At 40.6% G+C, this 15,554-nt stretch overlaps 1 protein-coding gene across 1 annotated transcript in view; it reads right to left on the minus strand.

Moving 5' to 3' along the window:
* Positions 1–15,554, minus strand: part of TXLNB (taxilin beta) — a 61,916-nt gene that overhangs the window by 22,561 nt on the left and 23,801 nt on the right. The window contains exon 5 of the mRNA XM_018567331.1: positions 14,740–14,859. Within this exon, the coding sequence (XP_018422833.1) occupies positions 14,740–14,859 (120 nt within the window). The remainder of the gene's footprint in view (positions 1–14,739; positions 14,860–15,554) is intronic.

Raw genomic sequence — 15,554 nt, forward strand, 5'->3', positions numbered from 1 at the left:
TGGATAGTACTTATATACGATTTATATTTGATTTGTATGGAAAAAAAGTGAAGGGATCATATTGTTTACATGCCCTTTACTCCCTTCTTCATAGAATACAAAGCCTTTTGTGAATGGGCAGTGGGAGATATTGTCATTTTCCCTGTCCCTCATTTTGCTTTGTACATTCCCTGTCTTACATTCTGTGAACAGAATATAAGGCGTTCTGTAAATGGACAAGGGTAGAGGAAAGGGAGAGTAAGTGACACGATTCCTTTACTGTACAAGAACTATCATTCAAAGTGCAAGAAGAAGAGCGCTGTATGTAATATCCGACATGAATCTGGGATTTTTACAGTAACCAACCACACTCCAGGCCTAGCATACTCTGCAGAAGAGGTAACTAATTTCACTTGTGGTATTTCAAAATTTCCTGGAGTTCCACTTTACGATTCAGCTCTTCACACTCATACCCCTCAAACTGTATAAAGAGGGGGTTAACATATATAAAAGCCTCAACATTTATTTTTTTGTCTTGTCTCTCTATTTTTCTGGCATGCAAATTATAAACCAGCTGAATTTTTATTTCTCTAGAATTAGGTTGAAAAAAGACAGGGGTCTAGGATGAGAGATAGAGAGAGAGAGAGAGAGAGAGAGAGAGAGAGAGAGAGAGAGAGAGAGAGAGAGAGAGAGAGAGAGAGAGAGAGAGAGAGAGAGAGAGAGAGAGAGAGAGAGAGAGACAGAGAGAGCTTCGGCTGCCTCTGCCCTTCGGTTCAGTCGAACCAAAGGGCTACTGTAAGGGCTATTCACAATAGCCTGTACAGGCCGGCTCTGTCCAATTGTTATTAATTGGCCGGACTTGCCAGAAGACTCTGGCAGGTGCTGGCCAATAGGAAACAGTTGGACGGAGATAGCTGCCACCGCTAGCTCTGCCTAATTGTTTTTCTTTTGCCGGCATGTGTTCAATTTTTTTAATCTTTTTTAATTGTTTTCACTTATTTTCTATTCTGCTCAGTATCTCGGAAGAACTCCATGCAGTTACAAAATTAACCCTTGCCATGGGGCTACCCCTGCACTGCAAGGGTTAACTGCTCGTTTTTTCTCTAGGGTCTAAAATAAAAAAAGTTATACTTGCCCGATCCTCGATACCGCCTTGCTGCTAGCTTGCTTGCCCCTTCACTGGTCTAAGGATTTATTTGTCATCATATCTAATACAGTGTATTGAGCGTGGGGATGCAGAGGGACATTCCACTTCCAGAGCAGAGAGGGGAGAGATGTGAGCCGTCACTGCTACAGGATCGAGGCTCTGGTGAATATAACTTCTTTATTTTAGACCATGGGTGGGCAACACCGGCCCTCTAGCTGTTGAGAAATTACAAGTCCCATGAGGCATTGCAAGACTGACAATTACAGGCATGACTCCCAGAGGCATGTTGGCATTTGTATTTAAAGCACAGCTGGAGGGCCAGAGTTGCCCACTCCTGTTTTAGATCCTAGAAAAAAACAAGCAGTTAACTTTTGCAGAGTGGGGGTAGCCCAGAGTTAATTTTGTAACTGCCCGGAATTCTTCTGTAGATTTGCATATTAAAAATAATGTTAAAAGTAAATTACATAAATGTGTTACAGCTTATATGTGATTTTATATATTTGATTTTCCTATACTTTCATTGTTAGGATTTCTTCATGATATCAGTCAAGGGAAAGCTAAACTCAAAGCAAACAGCTAAATACACTGTTAAAATACATACATATTACCATGGCTGTTTTAGTTGCTAAAGGATTTGTATTTCTGTACATCCAGTTTTGAGATTTAAACAACCCTGTTTTTTCTTCTTTATAGTTAAAGTATATGTAAAAACTGCAAGAACTTGCGCTATTGGAAATTGGGGATACTAAAAATTTATAAAATATGAATAAAAGTTTGAATTGATAAAAATTATGTGAAATTTAATTGTTCTAGAAGGGTGTGGGAAGCTGCTGAACTAAAGGCACTCAGCCCCTATTAGGATGTATTTTCTTAAAACGTACAGCGCTAACCGTCCTTCAGAGGTGAATATAAGAAATCAGACGTTAGGATCAAGGTTTGACGTGTGCAATTAAAAAATGTGTATAATAAATAAATCAAACATTCAGTGAAGGGGTGTATCTCAAAAACTCAATGTGAATGGTTGTGTAAAACAAATTAACGTCTATAAAATATTCAAATCAAATAATGTATGAATTTATCTAATAAATGTTAGTAAACTGTGATAAGCTGTGAATATATGTATCATGTGTGGGTGATTCTTGTTAATAAATAGTGAATGAACAAACAATGTATAACCAATTAGATAAAATAAAATAAACTTTTATCGATATATATATGTGAATAGTCCAAATCGTTTGTAGTTTTTAAAAAAAGTCTTTAAAAATCCATAAATATAAGACACTTCGACAGTGAATGCAAAAGGTGGATATAAAGAAATATTCTGGCTGCGCTCGAAAATACTTTAGACTTTACCTTTCTTGTGCATTGTGTCACACACGTTGTAACACGCATTAGGGCAGCCAGTTCATTTGAATGGAGAAAAAAAAAATTGAATTTTTTTCTGCTGCAGCGCACCACACAATTAAAAATAAATGGCACTGCAATGCGCTAACGCACATAACATTACTGCAACACACTAAAACAGATAGGTATAAATGGCCCCTAAATATTTTTCCTGAATTATATCGGTGTTGTTTTTGTGAGGAGTTCAGCTCTAATGTTCCTTATGTTAAAATGTTCTTTTTTTTGTTAGTTTTTACTGTTTACCTTGGAAGGAAATGGATATGCCAAAGGCACTTAGAGAATGCACTTTTCACACACAAACTCTCCATGTTAGTTTATTAACATGAGGGAATATCACAGGCAGAAAACAGTTTTGTGAAATTAATTAATGACAATATGTATGATGTAGCAGCAGTCCTCCAGTAATCGTATTGGAGTAGTTGAGTAGCAGGAGAAAATATTTGTAAGCCCTAGAATGCTTTTCTGTGATTTATAGCTGGCATGAACAATAAATAAAACGTTTCAAGCTAAAAGAACATTATGCTTTAATAAGCATCTGGGCTAGTATTGTAAAACTAAGCAATAATAAAATAGAAACTGCAGCCGCCAAGTAATAGATTAAGACAGCAAAGTGTAACAGCTGCCTCCTTAATCAAATTGTTTAGGAAAAGTATATGGATAGCTGGTATAGACAGATGGCAATGCCTGAGGGATGTGTCTAGCTGGATAAAAATATGATGATCTTGAGCCGACAGTCTTGCTGTCTTCAATTACTAAATAGAAATAACACAAATTTTATTCCATCACAAAAATTTCAGCATTTAGGATCTTCAGGTTGATTGATTACATCAGATATCTGGATGTTTATGTTTCAACTCTTTGATATCAGTACTAGCAACAGCCATGAATTGATTGTCTAGAACAATCAAGTTATTCTCGACCTAATATAATGATCTGTAGTGCAACTGGGAGAGAACTCAAAAAGTACACTTTTTTTAAACATTTGAAAGCTAAACATTACATACAATTTTTAGAAACTGTAGAGCTTAAAGACTCAGTGCACCTTTCTGGCCATTATTCATGTTACACCCATTTTTAAGGTGTAAAGGTGCCCATACACTGCACAATTCTCGTACCAGAATCACGGGAAATCCTGCGATCGTACCAGAATCGTGCAGTGTGAATGAAGATGTGATACCGTTTCTACTGTACGGTCGCACATTTTTTGTCTAAGGAGCATGCTAGAAAACCAGCCGAAAATCGTACGATTTTCGGCTGGTTTGAATGATGCTAGGGAGACAAATGCCGAACGGGCCGGTCTGCGCATGCGCATGTTCAGCATTGTGGTCATCGGAATGATCGATGATCGCAAGTACGATCTGCCTGTCCAAGATGGGCAGATCATACTTTTTTTTTTTTTATCATATACATTTTTATTGGTTTCATCACAGAAGACAATCGACAGTACAGAACATCACAGTATTCGGTGCGCAGACCGTAGCATCGACAAGAGAGCCTGTGTTAGCAGATGTTAATCATGGGTTATAGATCTAATAATGGGTGATTATAGATCGAACTCTATTGCTTCGACCGGATAGCTAATGTGGATACACAGTGGACCATGAGAAAAATGAGAACATACATACTCCATATATATACTGCATTTGTTCATATGGTATGGCAACCTGGTGAGATATCAGATAGATGGAAGAGTCAGCCAGTATGTTTTGTCTGAGGAATGCAGAGCAGGAGATGCTCGGGTCTCACTTCCAGATAGCCGTGGGAGAACCAAGATCTATATCATGCCAGAGGATAAAGAATCTCAAGGCTGTGGCCAGTTTTGTCTGTAGCTAGCCAGTTAGATTCTCAGGTAACGGCACTACCGAACACAGACAAGACAACACAAGGTGGAGGGGACTCACAACTGGAAGAGAGGATCAGAGGGTGGGTGGAGGGTCAGGTGCTAAAGAGGGGGGGGGGTGGAAAGAGGAAGAAAAAGTGGGTCTGTCTGTACACTGGCGCGAGGGGAGCGTGTATAAGAGCGGGGCGGTAGACTAGTTTAAATAGAGCATAATCGTCGGGGGGTGCCCGGGGCCAAAAATTTGTCTATCCACGGGGACCAGGTATTTTCAAATTTGATCATTTTATCTTCAATTTGTGCAGTCCGTTTTTCAAGAGTCATAACCCAATTGACATGAGTTATAACACTGGCGAGGCTTAGTGAAGACGTTAGCCAGTTCTTCGCTATTTCTCTTTTGGCTGAGGTGCAGATATGCATGGCGAGTTTAAATTGAGTGCGAGAGAGACCCTCTGGCCTGCAGTTGAGGAGTGCAAAATAGGGATCCCTGAGTAACGGCACCGAGAACAGCGATGATAAGGTATTGAAGATTAGTTCCCAGAGGTCTGAGGCTTGTGGACAGGTCCACCAGATGTGGAAGAACGTGCCTCGATTGGGACAACCCCTAAAGCAGTTAGGGGAGCAATCGGGGTTAAAGATAGCCACTCTAGCGGGTACCAGGTACCAGCGCATGAGTACCTTATAATTGATCTCCAGCATGCCTGCACATCTTGAACTACTCCTAGTGTTGTCCCAGGATTGTTCCCAGATATTGTCAGTAATTGTCGTCTCGAGGTCTTTGTCCCATTGTGTCACATAAGAAGGGGGGGCCTATCTGTAGGGGAGACTAGTAGCAAAACATGGTCAGATTGCAGACCCAGGCTCTGTGAATGGAGAAACTACAAGTGGCATCACCTCACTTGCAGTTCATTGACACTTCCTCCCATCTATGTTACTGCATGTTTGTACCTTGGTTTGGACATGGATGGGAGGAACAGTCTGCAGGACTCAGAGCATTGTGCCCGCAATTTACTGATCACAAAAGAAACATACCTGCACATGTGCAGAAATGTGCAGTTATTATATTTTTGCGAAAGATGGAACTTCCGTATAATAAAAAGGGTGTAACTGTATCCATAATATTATGTGAATTTGTACAGATCTGCCATGGATTCACCCAACCGTTCCAAACATATTGTGCTGAATGTAGTTTGGAAGGGTTAGAATTAGGGATGCCCCTTTACCGAAGTACCAATTTTTCCCCCCATTACTCGTCGATGCCGAATACCGATACCAGAAATCTCATTAAGGAAGCTGGGAGGCATGTAATGACGAGTCTGGAAGCATGGAGTCGGCTTTCTGGCCAATCAGGAAGCCGGAGGGTGGGTAATGGCTCATCGCCTGGCTTCCGGATTGGACAGCTTCCTGACCAATCAGGAAGCTGGATGGCGAGTCATTACACGGTGCCCGGCTTCCTAAATGGCTGGAAAGCCGGCTCCATGCTCCCTCGTCACCAAGTGACGAGGGAGCATAGAGCCAGCTTCCCAGCCAATCAGGAATCTGGGGGTTGTGTAATGACTTGCCGCCCCCTTGCTTCCTGATTGACCTGGAAGCTAGTTCCATGCTCCCTGGTGACGAATGAGCATGGAGCCTGGCTTCTGGGCCAATTAGGAAGTTGGGGGGGTGGAGTCATTACCCGCCCCATGGCATCCTGATTGGCCAGGAAGCCAGTTCCATGCTCTCTGAAGATGAGGGAACATGGAGCCAGTTTCCCCCTCCAATCAGGAAGCTGGGCAGCGTGTAATGACTTGCCGCCTGGGTTCCTGATACCAGAACCCAGCATTTGGGAGCATTTGGGCGAGCACAAGTACTCGCCCAAATACTCAGTATTGGTACAGATACCGATACTAGTATCGATATCAGTGCATCCCTAGTTAGAACCTCTGTCATATTTTATTGCTTCTTGTGTCACCATTATGGAGCTGTTGCCAGCAACAAAAACCCTCTTTTTCTATTGCAGGGAAAATTAGAACTGCAGTCTGAAGCAGATAAATCAAACTTCCTTTTCTGGTTTTATCTCTGTCAGATTTTTGTTGCTGTATGTTGCGCCAAGGATTTTCCCTTACTTCCAATTTTGGTGATAACACTTTTCAAGGATGGGAATTGGGGGGAGTTTCCAACAGAAGAGCAATAGAAAGGCAAGATTTGCTTGTGAGCTGGGGTGGTCTCAAAATGTTTTATTTGGGCCTCATTCACACTGGGAAGGACAGGTGCTGCATGTGATTTGTACGCAGCAGTCTGTTCTTCTCTATCGGAGTATGCGGCCGTACACTCACCCGAACTGCACATCCGTGCGGGTGTCCGTACTCGTATGCAGACAGGATGGATCCAGTCTGCGTCCGAGCACAGACACCCACACGGATGTGCAGTTCAGGTGAGCGTACGGCGGCATGTGGCCACGTCCTTCCATACAAAAGAACAGGCTGCGCCTGACCTTCCTGGGAGCAGCCAGATACGGCCGTGCACACCGCACAGATCTGTACATGGCCGGTCCTATCAGTGTGAACGAGGCCTTAAACCCAACTCCAACCAAGACTGTTTTTTTGGATGGAATCTCTGTCAAATTTTTATTTATGTCTCTGTACACAGTCGTGATTAATGAAAACGTTCTCAATGGGGATCCAGAAAAAAATGCTTTTTTGCTTTAGTAAAGTAGAGAAGGTTTAGAACCTCTGTTAGGTATCTGCTGCTGTCTCTTTCCACTGACTTCGTGTCCAGGTAATGGGTCCCAGACAGAAGAGGAATTAAGGGAAAATCTCTTTGAATGGACATAGACAACATTAAAAACCCTTTCCCTCTCCCCCAAAAATTCTCCCGTGAATCCGCTACATACTGGAATATCAGTATGTGCTATATGTATGATTTAAATCCTAGATAGACTAATAATACAATGTCCTGGGTTAAAATCCAAGCTAGAAGTATATTTAGATCTTGCAGTAACAGATCTCATTTGCAGTTCAGAGTAGCCCATAGTCCACTCAAAGATCAATGCTACACATCATGAAGGTCCCAAGAGGATCAGAAATATTGTGCCTCAATGCAGTTAATAATTTTTTCTTCAAAGGCTTAATTCAAAATGTACTATACATAATAGGTATCTTGATACACAATTATGATATGATTCAAAGGTCACCAAACTGATGCTAAGATTCTGTTTTAGTTAAGATCAAGCCTATGTCGCTGAACAGCAAATATTCACATATGTTCGGTCAGTTTTTAACATTAGTTACACTATAATTCTTATATTTCAATCACATATATAACCATACAAGGCCGTATGAGTTTCCTTAGATATACATATGGATGTACATTAGAAACTTAGGACTTGCATATTTTGGTATGTCATAAAAGCAAAAAGAGCATAGTGGATTGACTATTTCACATCCACTCATGCATTTCATATGGAACAGGACTTTATCAGGGACCCATAGTCACATTATAGGACACCACTCCCATTTACCTTTACATTTCCAACTCAAAAGTCAGTATATAGCAATATATATTGTAGCAATTATCTAGCAGGGATATTCATTTAACAGCGCAGTATCAGCATTACCAAAAAATAAATTAAATTTAAAAAGCAAACAAAAAACACAAATAATAATGAAAAATAACAGCAATAATAAAAAATGATCTAAACGCAATACATCTGGTTAAGGGCACATGGCCTATAAAAGTACCTATACCCCTCATTACAAAAAAGACTAAAAGTGCATATTTCCAATTCTTCAAAAAGGCATTTAGTTTCAGCTCATTATTTAAACTGACAGGAGAGAGAGTATTACACACATAAATCCAATTGCATTCCTTCTGCAAAGGATTTTATCAAAATTCCCCCTGCGGGAGCTGATGCATGACTGGAAAATACATTTCAATCATTTCATAAAGCTATTATGACATTCCTAAAAAATGCACTGCTAACGGATTTTTAAAATCCAGCAATATCTCATACATGCATACTAACCCTTATGCATAGTTCCCCTTTTTTAATTTTTTCAGTGAAAATGTTATTACGTTGCTCAAGCAGGGCTGCGCTAATATTAGTGTGTACCTTATGAATTCAAATGTGACCCCAAAGCTGCTGTGTATACCCTAAGAATAGGTCCAAATCCAATAAACATATTTTCAAAACACAAGGCTTCGAATACTAAATACATATGCACATATGCAAATCTACATAAATCTCTTCACCACCATATACAAACAATCAATAGTTATCGGTTTGGAAAGCCAGTATTCTTTCATAGGAATATTGTAGATGGACTAAATTGGCAACCTGTGAAATAGTAAGTGAATCTGGAGTCCTCCAGCTTCTAGCGCTGAGTAGCCGGGCAGCCAAGAGAATATGAGTTATTACAATTCTAGTTGATGGAGGAAAGTCCTCCAATCCTAGATTGAGAAGCGCCAGTGCTGGCTCAGGGGTGGCAGCCTGACCACTGATCGCACCAATGATCCGAAAAACACGTCTCCCCAAAGGCTCTGCACTCCGGGACATTGTCAGACGTCATGCAGCAGGTTCCCCACTTGACCACAGTTCCTCCAGCACAATGCGGAATGGTCTGTTGAGAACTTAGCCAGTCTGTAGGGAGTAAGTTACCATCGAAGGATAAGTTTCAAAGAGACCTCCCAAAGGTTCATGCATTTTGTGGCCGAGAATATCATACTTAGTGCTCTTGTCCACTGGGCTGGAGAAAACGTGATGTGCAGGTCAGTTTCCCACTTCTGGAATGAGACTTAACAAAAGAATGCTTCTCCCGTAATAAGCCATAGATTAGGGAAATGCCCTTAGTGGATGTGTGGGGGTTATGATAGAATGTCCACAGGTCATTAGGGACAGGAACCTCAGGGATGTGGATCCCAGTTAGGAGATGGTGTATTTGAGAACATTGGTAAAACGTGGAAGGATGGAGGGAATATTGACTACATAGTACCGGAAAAGATTTGAGTTTGTTGTTCTCATAGAGATCAGAGATCCGGGTAATAGAACTAGCCTGCCAATGTTTAAGATTAAGGTCTGGAATGAGCAGCTTCAAAACTTCTATTGGTAAAGAGATTCGTGTGGTCGGTTCTAGAGAGAATTTCAAGGAGCATAGATGTCTCCAAGCGGTCACAGAGGCATCTATAGTTGGGGATATAGGAACATTAGAGAACCCCGGACACTGGCTGGCCAACAGAAAATGAAGGAAGTTATGTCTAGGTATGAAGGATCGTTTAATTTCCCACCAAAGGGAGTTAAGGGAGTTAAAATAGTGGGTAGGCAGCGGTATTGGTAGTGTTCTGAATAGATAAAGTGCTTTGGGAAGGAGCGACATTTTGAAGGCTGCTAGGCGGCCAGACCATGACAGTTCGTGTTTATCTAATTCTATGAGATCATTTTGGAACATATTTAAGAATGGAAAATAGTTTTCTCTGAATAGAGAGATGGTATTCGGTATGAGGTTAATGCCCAGATATGATATTTTATCATCTCTCCAGGCATAGGGGTAGCGAGGCTGATATCTTTTTCTGTGTTGTAGAGGGGATGCCTATATTGAGAATATGTGATTTAGAATCGTTGACTTTATAGTAGGACATGCGACCAAATTGGTGTATAACTTTGTGGACCTCAAACAGGGAGGGAGCTGGGTTCGTGGTCATAAAAATCACATCATCAGCAAACAATTGTATTTTGTGATGGTGGTGGGAGAGTTGGAATCCTGTAATAGAGAGATTGATTTTAATCGCTTCAGCGAAGGGTTCCATGAGCAGATTAAATATTAAAGATGATAGGGGGCATCCCTGTCTTGTGCATTTAGATATGGAGAAGGAGGAAGAAAGGATTCCTGAGACTAATACTGGAGCTAATGGGCAGGAGTATAACGCCATAACAGCGAAGCCAAACCTGCGGAGCACGTGTTCCATGTATTGCCAGTAAATTCTATCAAACGCCTTCTTAGCGTCTAATGTCAGAAGGACAGAAGGAGTTTTGGATTTGGAGGCCCAGTGTATGAAATTAATAAGTCTACGAGTGGCATTGGGTGCTTGTCTACCCAATAGAAATCCCGACTGGTCCGGATGGATCAATGCCGGCAACAAAGTGTTCAATCTAGAGGCTATGATTTTAGCATAAAGTTTGACATCAGTGTTAAGCAATGATATCGGGCGAAAGTTAGATGGAGTTGTAGGTGCCTTGCCAGGTTTGGGAATGGTTACTATAGTAGCTTTTAACATTTCATCTGGGAATTAAGCTTTTCGGATGGCCGGTCCAAAAACCCGGAGCAGATGGGGAGTCGGCAGGTCTGTAAAAGCCGTGTAATATTCGGCTGAGAAGCCACACGGACCAGGGGTCTTACCACTGGGCAGAGATTTAATGATTCAAGAGATTTCCTCTACCTTAATGGGAGAATTAAGGGTAGATAGTTGGGTTGTGGTTAGAGTGGGTAGTTTCAAAGAGCATAAGAAGTTGTTAATATCAGTAGCCGTGGGTATAGGGGTAGATGGATCCTCTTTAAGATTGTATAGGGAACTATAGTATGACTTAAATTTATCAGCAATGTCTATGGGGCTTGTGGTTTTTGTCCCATCTAAAGTGCACACAAGATGGTGAATTCTGGACTTGGCTCTATGACCTTTAATCCGGTTGGAAAAAAATGACCCCGCCTTACTAGCACTAGAGTAATATGTCAAACGTAGCCTTCTCAAAGATTTATCAAATCTGTCTAAGAGAAGGGTACGCAGTTCAAGTCTTAATTTGTTCAGTTGGGACATAAGTGCAGGTTGGGGGACGGATTTATTTTGTGTGTCTAAATCGTGGATATGCTTGAGTAGCTTAGATAGTTGAGCAGATCTTTGTCTGTTTAGTTTAGCAGTTTCCTGTATGAGTATTCCCCGCATGTATGCCTTATGGGCATTCCACACTATGATAGGGTCGTCCCCGTGTTGGTACACAAAAACTCAGTCAAATGGTTAGCAAGAGATAAGGCTATATCTGTGCGTTGTAGCACCGAGGTATCATTCCTCCAGATTCGTGTCCGAGATTTGGGTGGGGAAAGGGATATTTGTATAGAGATGGGAGCGTGGTCCGACCAGGTGATGCTATGTATTTTCGTCTCAGACACTCTCTGAAGGAGGGATATATCTACTATGAACATATCAATGCACGAATACGAGTTGTGAACAGGGGAGTGAAATGTAAAGTCTCTCTCATTGGCATGGTGGCAATGCCAGACGTCATAGAGATTTTCTCTCGCCAAGAATGGGGATAGACTAGTGGAGCGTGGTCGCATACGCGACCCTGAACAATCCACAACGGGGTCCGATACAATATTGAAGTCCCCACAGTAGAGGAGAAGGCCCTGTCTGACTTTTGCCACCCTGCCAAGGAGTTTGTTCTATCCTGGTGAGGAAACCCCATCTGTAAGAAATGTTGTGCTTCCGCAGAGCTTGGGTTATAGGCGCCAGGTTTCTACGGAGATTCAAGGTGTGTTGCGATAGATCAGGATAAAACTGCAGATTCGCGCAGTTATCCGGTAGTGAAGAAGGAGATCTGACAGCCGCCATGATCTTCTCTCTCATGTGGAAGAAGTGGATACGTAAAATGACATCACGTGGAATCTTGTCTGGCAGGAACGCAAATTTTGGTAGGCGATTAATTCTGTCAATCACAAATTCGGCAGGAGGAACATCAGGCAGCGTTGTAGAGAGGATATTCTGGACATAAGGGAGTAACTGCTGAGGGGCGACTGACTCAGAAACTCCTCTAATTTTAATGTTGTTGTGTCGGGCTCTATCCTCCAAATCTGCCACTTTAGACTGCAACCAGGTAACATCTTCTGAGACTTGGTTATGGGAGTCTATGAGGTCATTAGCGGTAGAAGTAAATTCCCCCATCTTGTGTTCCACATGATCAACCCTTGAGCCCACAGCAGTAACTTCTGCGTGTAGATCTTGAACCAAGGCGACCATGTCTGAGTGAATGGCACTGCGCAGGGATATTGGCATATCCTTTAGTGTGGTATCTAATACTGGTTGGTTGGTAGTAGGGAACCCAGTGATGGACTGTTTAGTTCCCTTGTGTCATCCAGAGAAGAATTGTGATGACTCACCTCTGTGTCACCGACTCGCCCTCCCGACATCCCGGCCTTTGTTTTCACAGAGTTGGTAGACTGTGAGGAGGCTGGTGATATTGCCCTTCTCTGGATGGAGGAGGATGCAGAGTCTGCAGATGGAGGCGAGGAGGAGCGGGGAGAGCCGCGATCACTCTGGGCAGAGGAGCGCTCTGTCTGTGCGGGCGAACCGCCTCTTCAGGGCCATCTGAGAAGACTAATAGCTGCTGTTCAGATTACCAAACAAGGGGTTAAGTGTGACCGAGAGAGCTTTCTTTGACTGATGTATGTTAATACTAAATCCACAGTATAGTTGGTGAGTTCAATACAAGAAGTGTGATGTGGTGACTTGGTGTAAGACAACTTCACAGGTAGAAAACACAAATTGTTGTATGTGAGTATTTGACACATGGACACTTTCTTTGTTTTCAATAGAGCAAAGAATTATAGAGAAAATTTGAATATAAAAAAAGGAAAAAAATTTGGATGTATATGTTGAACACTATTGATTGTTTTGTATATGGTGGTGAAGGGATTTATGTAGATTTGTATAATTGTTTATTTATTTAGTAATCAAAGTGCTGTGTTTTGATAATATTTTTACATGGACATTTTATTTAAAGTGACATTAAACCCTCAGATTTTTTAACATAAAATAATACTGTAATGTGTGCCTTACTGTAATCCATGGTTGTTTCCCTTCTCTTTGCTGCTCTTCCTTTTAAATCTGTATCTGTTCTCATGCACCTCAGGAGAATTGTAGTAAATAAAAAGTTGAAAACTTAAAGTTGTTTGAAGTATTTGAAATCCTTTCCAGTTTAATTTATGGTGATATACTCATTTACAGAAGCATAAGCTCCTTTTATTCCTATAGGAAATCCATGGATCTTAAAATGTTACTGATACTTTTAGGGATGCACCGATACTGAGTAATACTCCCGATACTTATTACAATACTGGAACTTCAGTTTAGTGCAGCGCAGAGGATGTTTTTCAAGTCTTATGAAGTGTAAGAAGGCAAGTAATTGTCATCGTAAGTAATATCTCTGCTAAGAAAGCAATACTAAAACCTGAGCAGCAGAGAGAGGGAGGGAGTGTCTAGCTTAAGACTGTACCAACAAGCACTAAAACATTAGGGAGGAGTGGGAAAGAGGAACATACCAAATACAATAACAAGACAAAAAAAACAGGCTGCTGTGACACCACACAGAAATTCATTATATTCACCACTTGGGTTGCAATTGCTTAAACCATTTGGACAACCATTGATACCAAGCAATATATTATTGATGGGAAGAAACTCTCCAGATCAAGTCCAACAAGAAGGAATAAAAAAATGAAATGCAAGCTTGACAAAAACAGATACGTGTCCTTTAGTATAACATATGAGTTCCGATGATAATCTGTACTGTGTCTGTATATCACAGAGGTGACTAGCAACTCTCAGGCATCACTGGTGTTTGTCAAACATAGTCTATTAAACTGCTTATCTCATGATCTACTTAAGCATTCCGTATATGTCTTCTTACCCTATGTAGAGGAAAACATCTATGTATATTCATCTCAAAATATCAGACAATATAAAATGTCTTACTTACTGAGAAAAAAGCATTCTATACACTAGAACTAATATATCAGCAACACACTGCCACATTGTCATTGTGGAAGAACTATTTTAAAGTCATGTTTATTGCCAGTCCAAACACCTAAAATTTAGCACATTTAAATGTTAACCAATAAAAAAGGACTTTATGTCAATTGATTGTAATTGCAGGTTTTTTTTAACATTAATGAATGTGATTTATTCATTTTATGATTTAGAAAGATATTTGGCATAACCCCACACTCAAAAAATATTGATTCTTGTCATTTGAAAGCAGTATTCCCCTTAGTGATGTCAATTATGAAGGATTTAAAATTGTCATTTTAATTGCTAGCATTTCTGCCAGCAGTAGGGAGACAAAGGTGAACTTAATCTAAGGGCATGTAAAAGATGTCTAAGCTGTAACTTAACCGATAGCTGAACTTTAAAATAATATATAACAGCATGACAGAGTGATGCTTAAAATTTGCATGCCATTTTATATGCAACTTTACCCTTTCTACATATGCCCTATTTTTATGTTGCTTATTTCTGATAGAATTAATGTTTCATTAAAGAGACATGCATATAAAACTATTCTAAAATGTTAGAAAGTAGGTTAACACACATTGGCATGATCTAAACAAGTAATATAAAAAAAACGTACAAAATCCTTTTCCCGCTTGTGCTTCTCCTCTGATTCTTTCATATGTTCTTGGGCTTGTTCTAGCCTGGCATCCACCAACTTTTGCTGAAGTTCCCTCTGTTTAAACATCTTGTCCAGATTCTGTAAAAAGATATAAGGATAATATTTAATGTGGTGTAGAAACATACTAGAGACATGTGAAAGTGAGGCTGTAAGTAAAGACATGTGAAAGTGAGTGTGATTTATTTAAAAGGTTGGTTACAATACAAATGGTGGACAGGCAACTAGCATTGCTTGAAGGAGAGATCAGCAATGGCAGTATCTATATTCATTTAATGCCCAACTTTGGGCTCTTGTTCTCCACTGGAGAACCCTCTACCCTATATGCATTTTTAAAAATGTTATACTTGCTTTTTCTTCTGACCCGTCACATTATGCCCCCTTTCATTTCTGATCTTCTTCCGATGGTGGGCAGTCCTGTTCATTTAGCAAAGCAAATTTTTTTCACTTTGCAAGGTCATTTTACATTAGCTTAGTGAATGAGGTAAAGCTCTGCTGGCTTCCATCATCCAATCATGTGCAGGCAAATATATATTTTTTAAATTATCCTTTCTAAAGATTGGGTATTATTTGCAAAGTAAATTTTTACCAAATTTGCTAAGCTAAGAGAATATTTCCTGGCAAAGTGAATATTTACTTTGCAAAGTAAATGTGCTCTATTACTTTAGATAATCAACCCCAGCATGTCTTCAAACTTCTGGGTTGAGTGACATCCAGAACTGAGGCGGAGGCAGGGAGGAGGTACTTCAGGGTATGACACTTGAAAATAGGTGACT

Source organism: Nanorana parkeri, unplaced genomic scaffold (genome assembly GCF_000935625.1).
Source record: "Nanorana parkeri isolate BGI_ZX_2015 unplaced genomic scaffold, ASM93562v1 scaffold1031, whole genome shotgun sequence".
In the NCBI taxonomy this organism is placed as follows: domain Eukaryota; kingdom Metazoa; phylum Chordata; class Amphibia; order Anura; family Dicroglossidae; genus Nanorana; species Nanorana parkeri.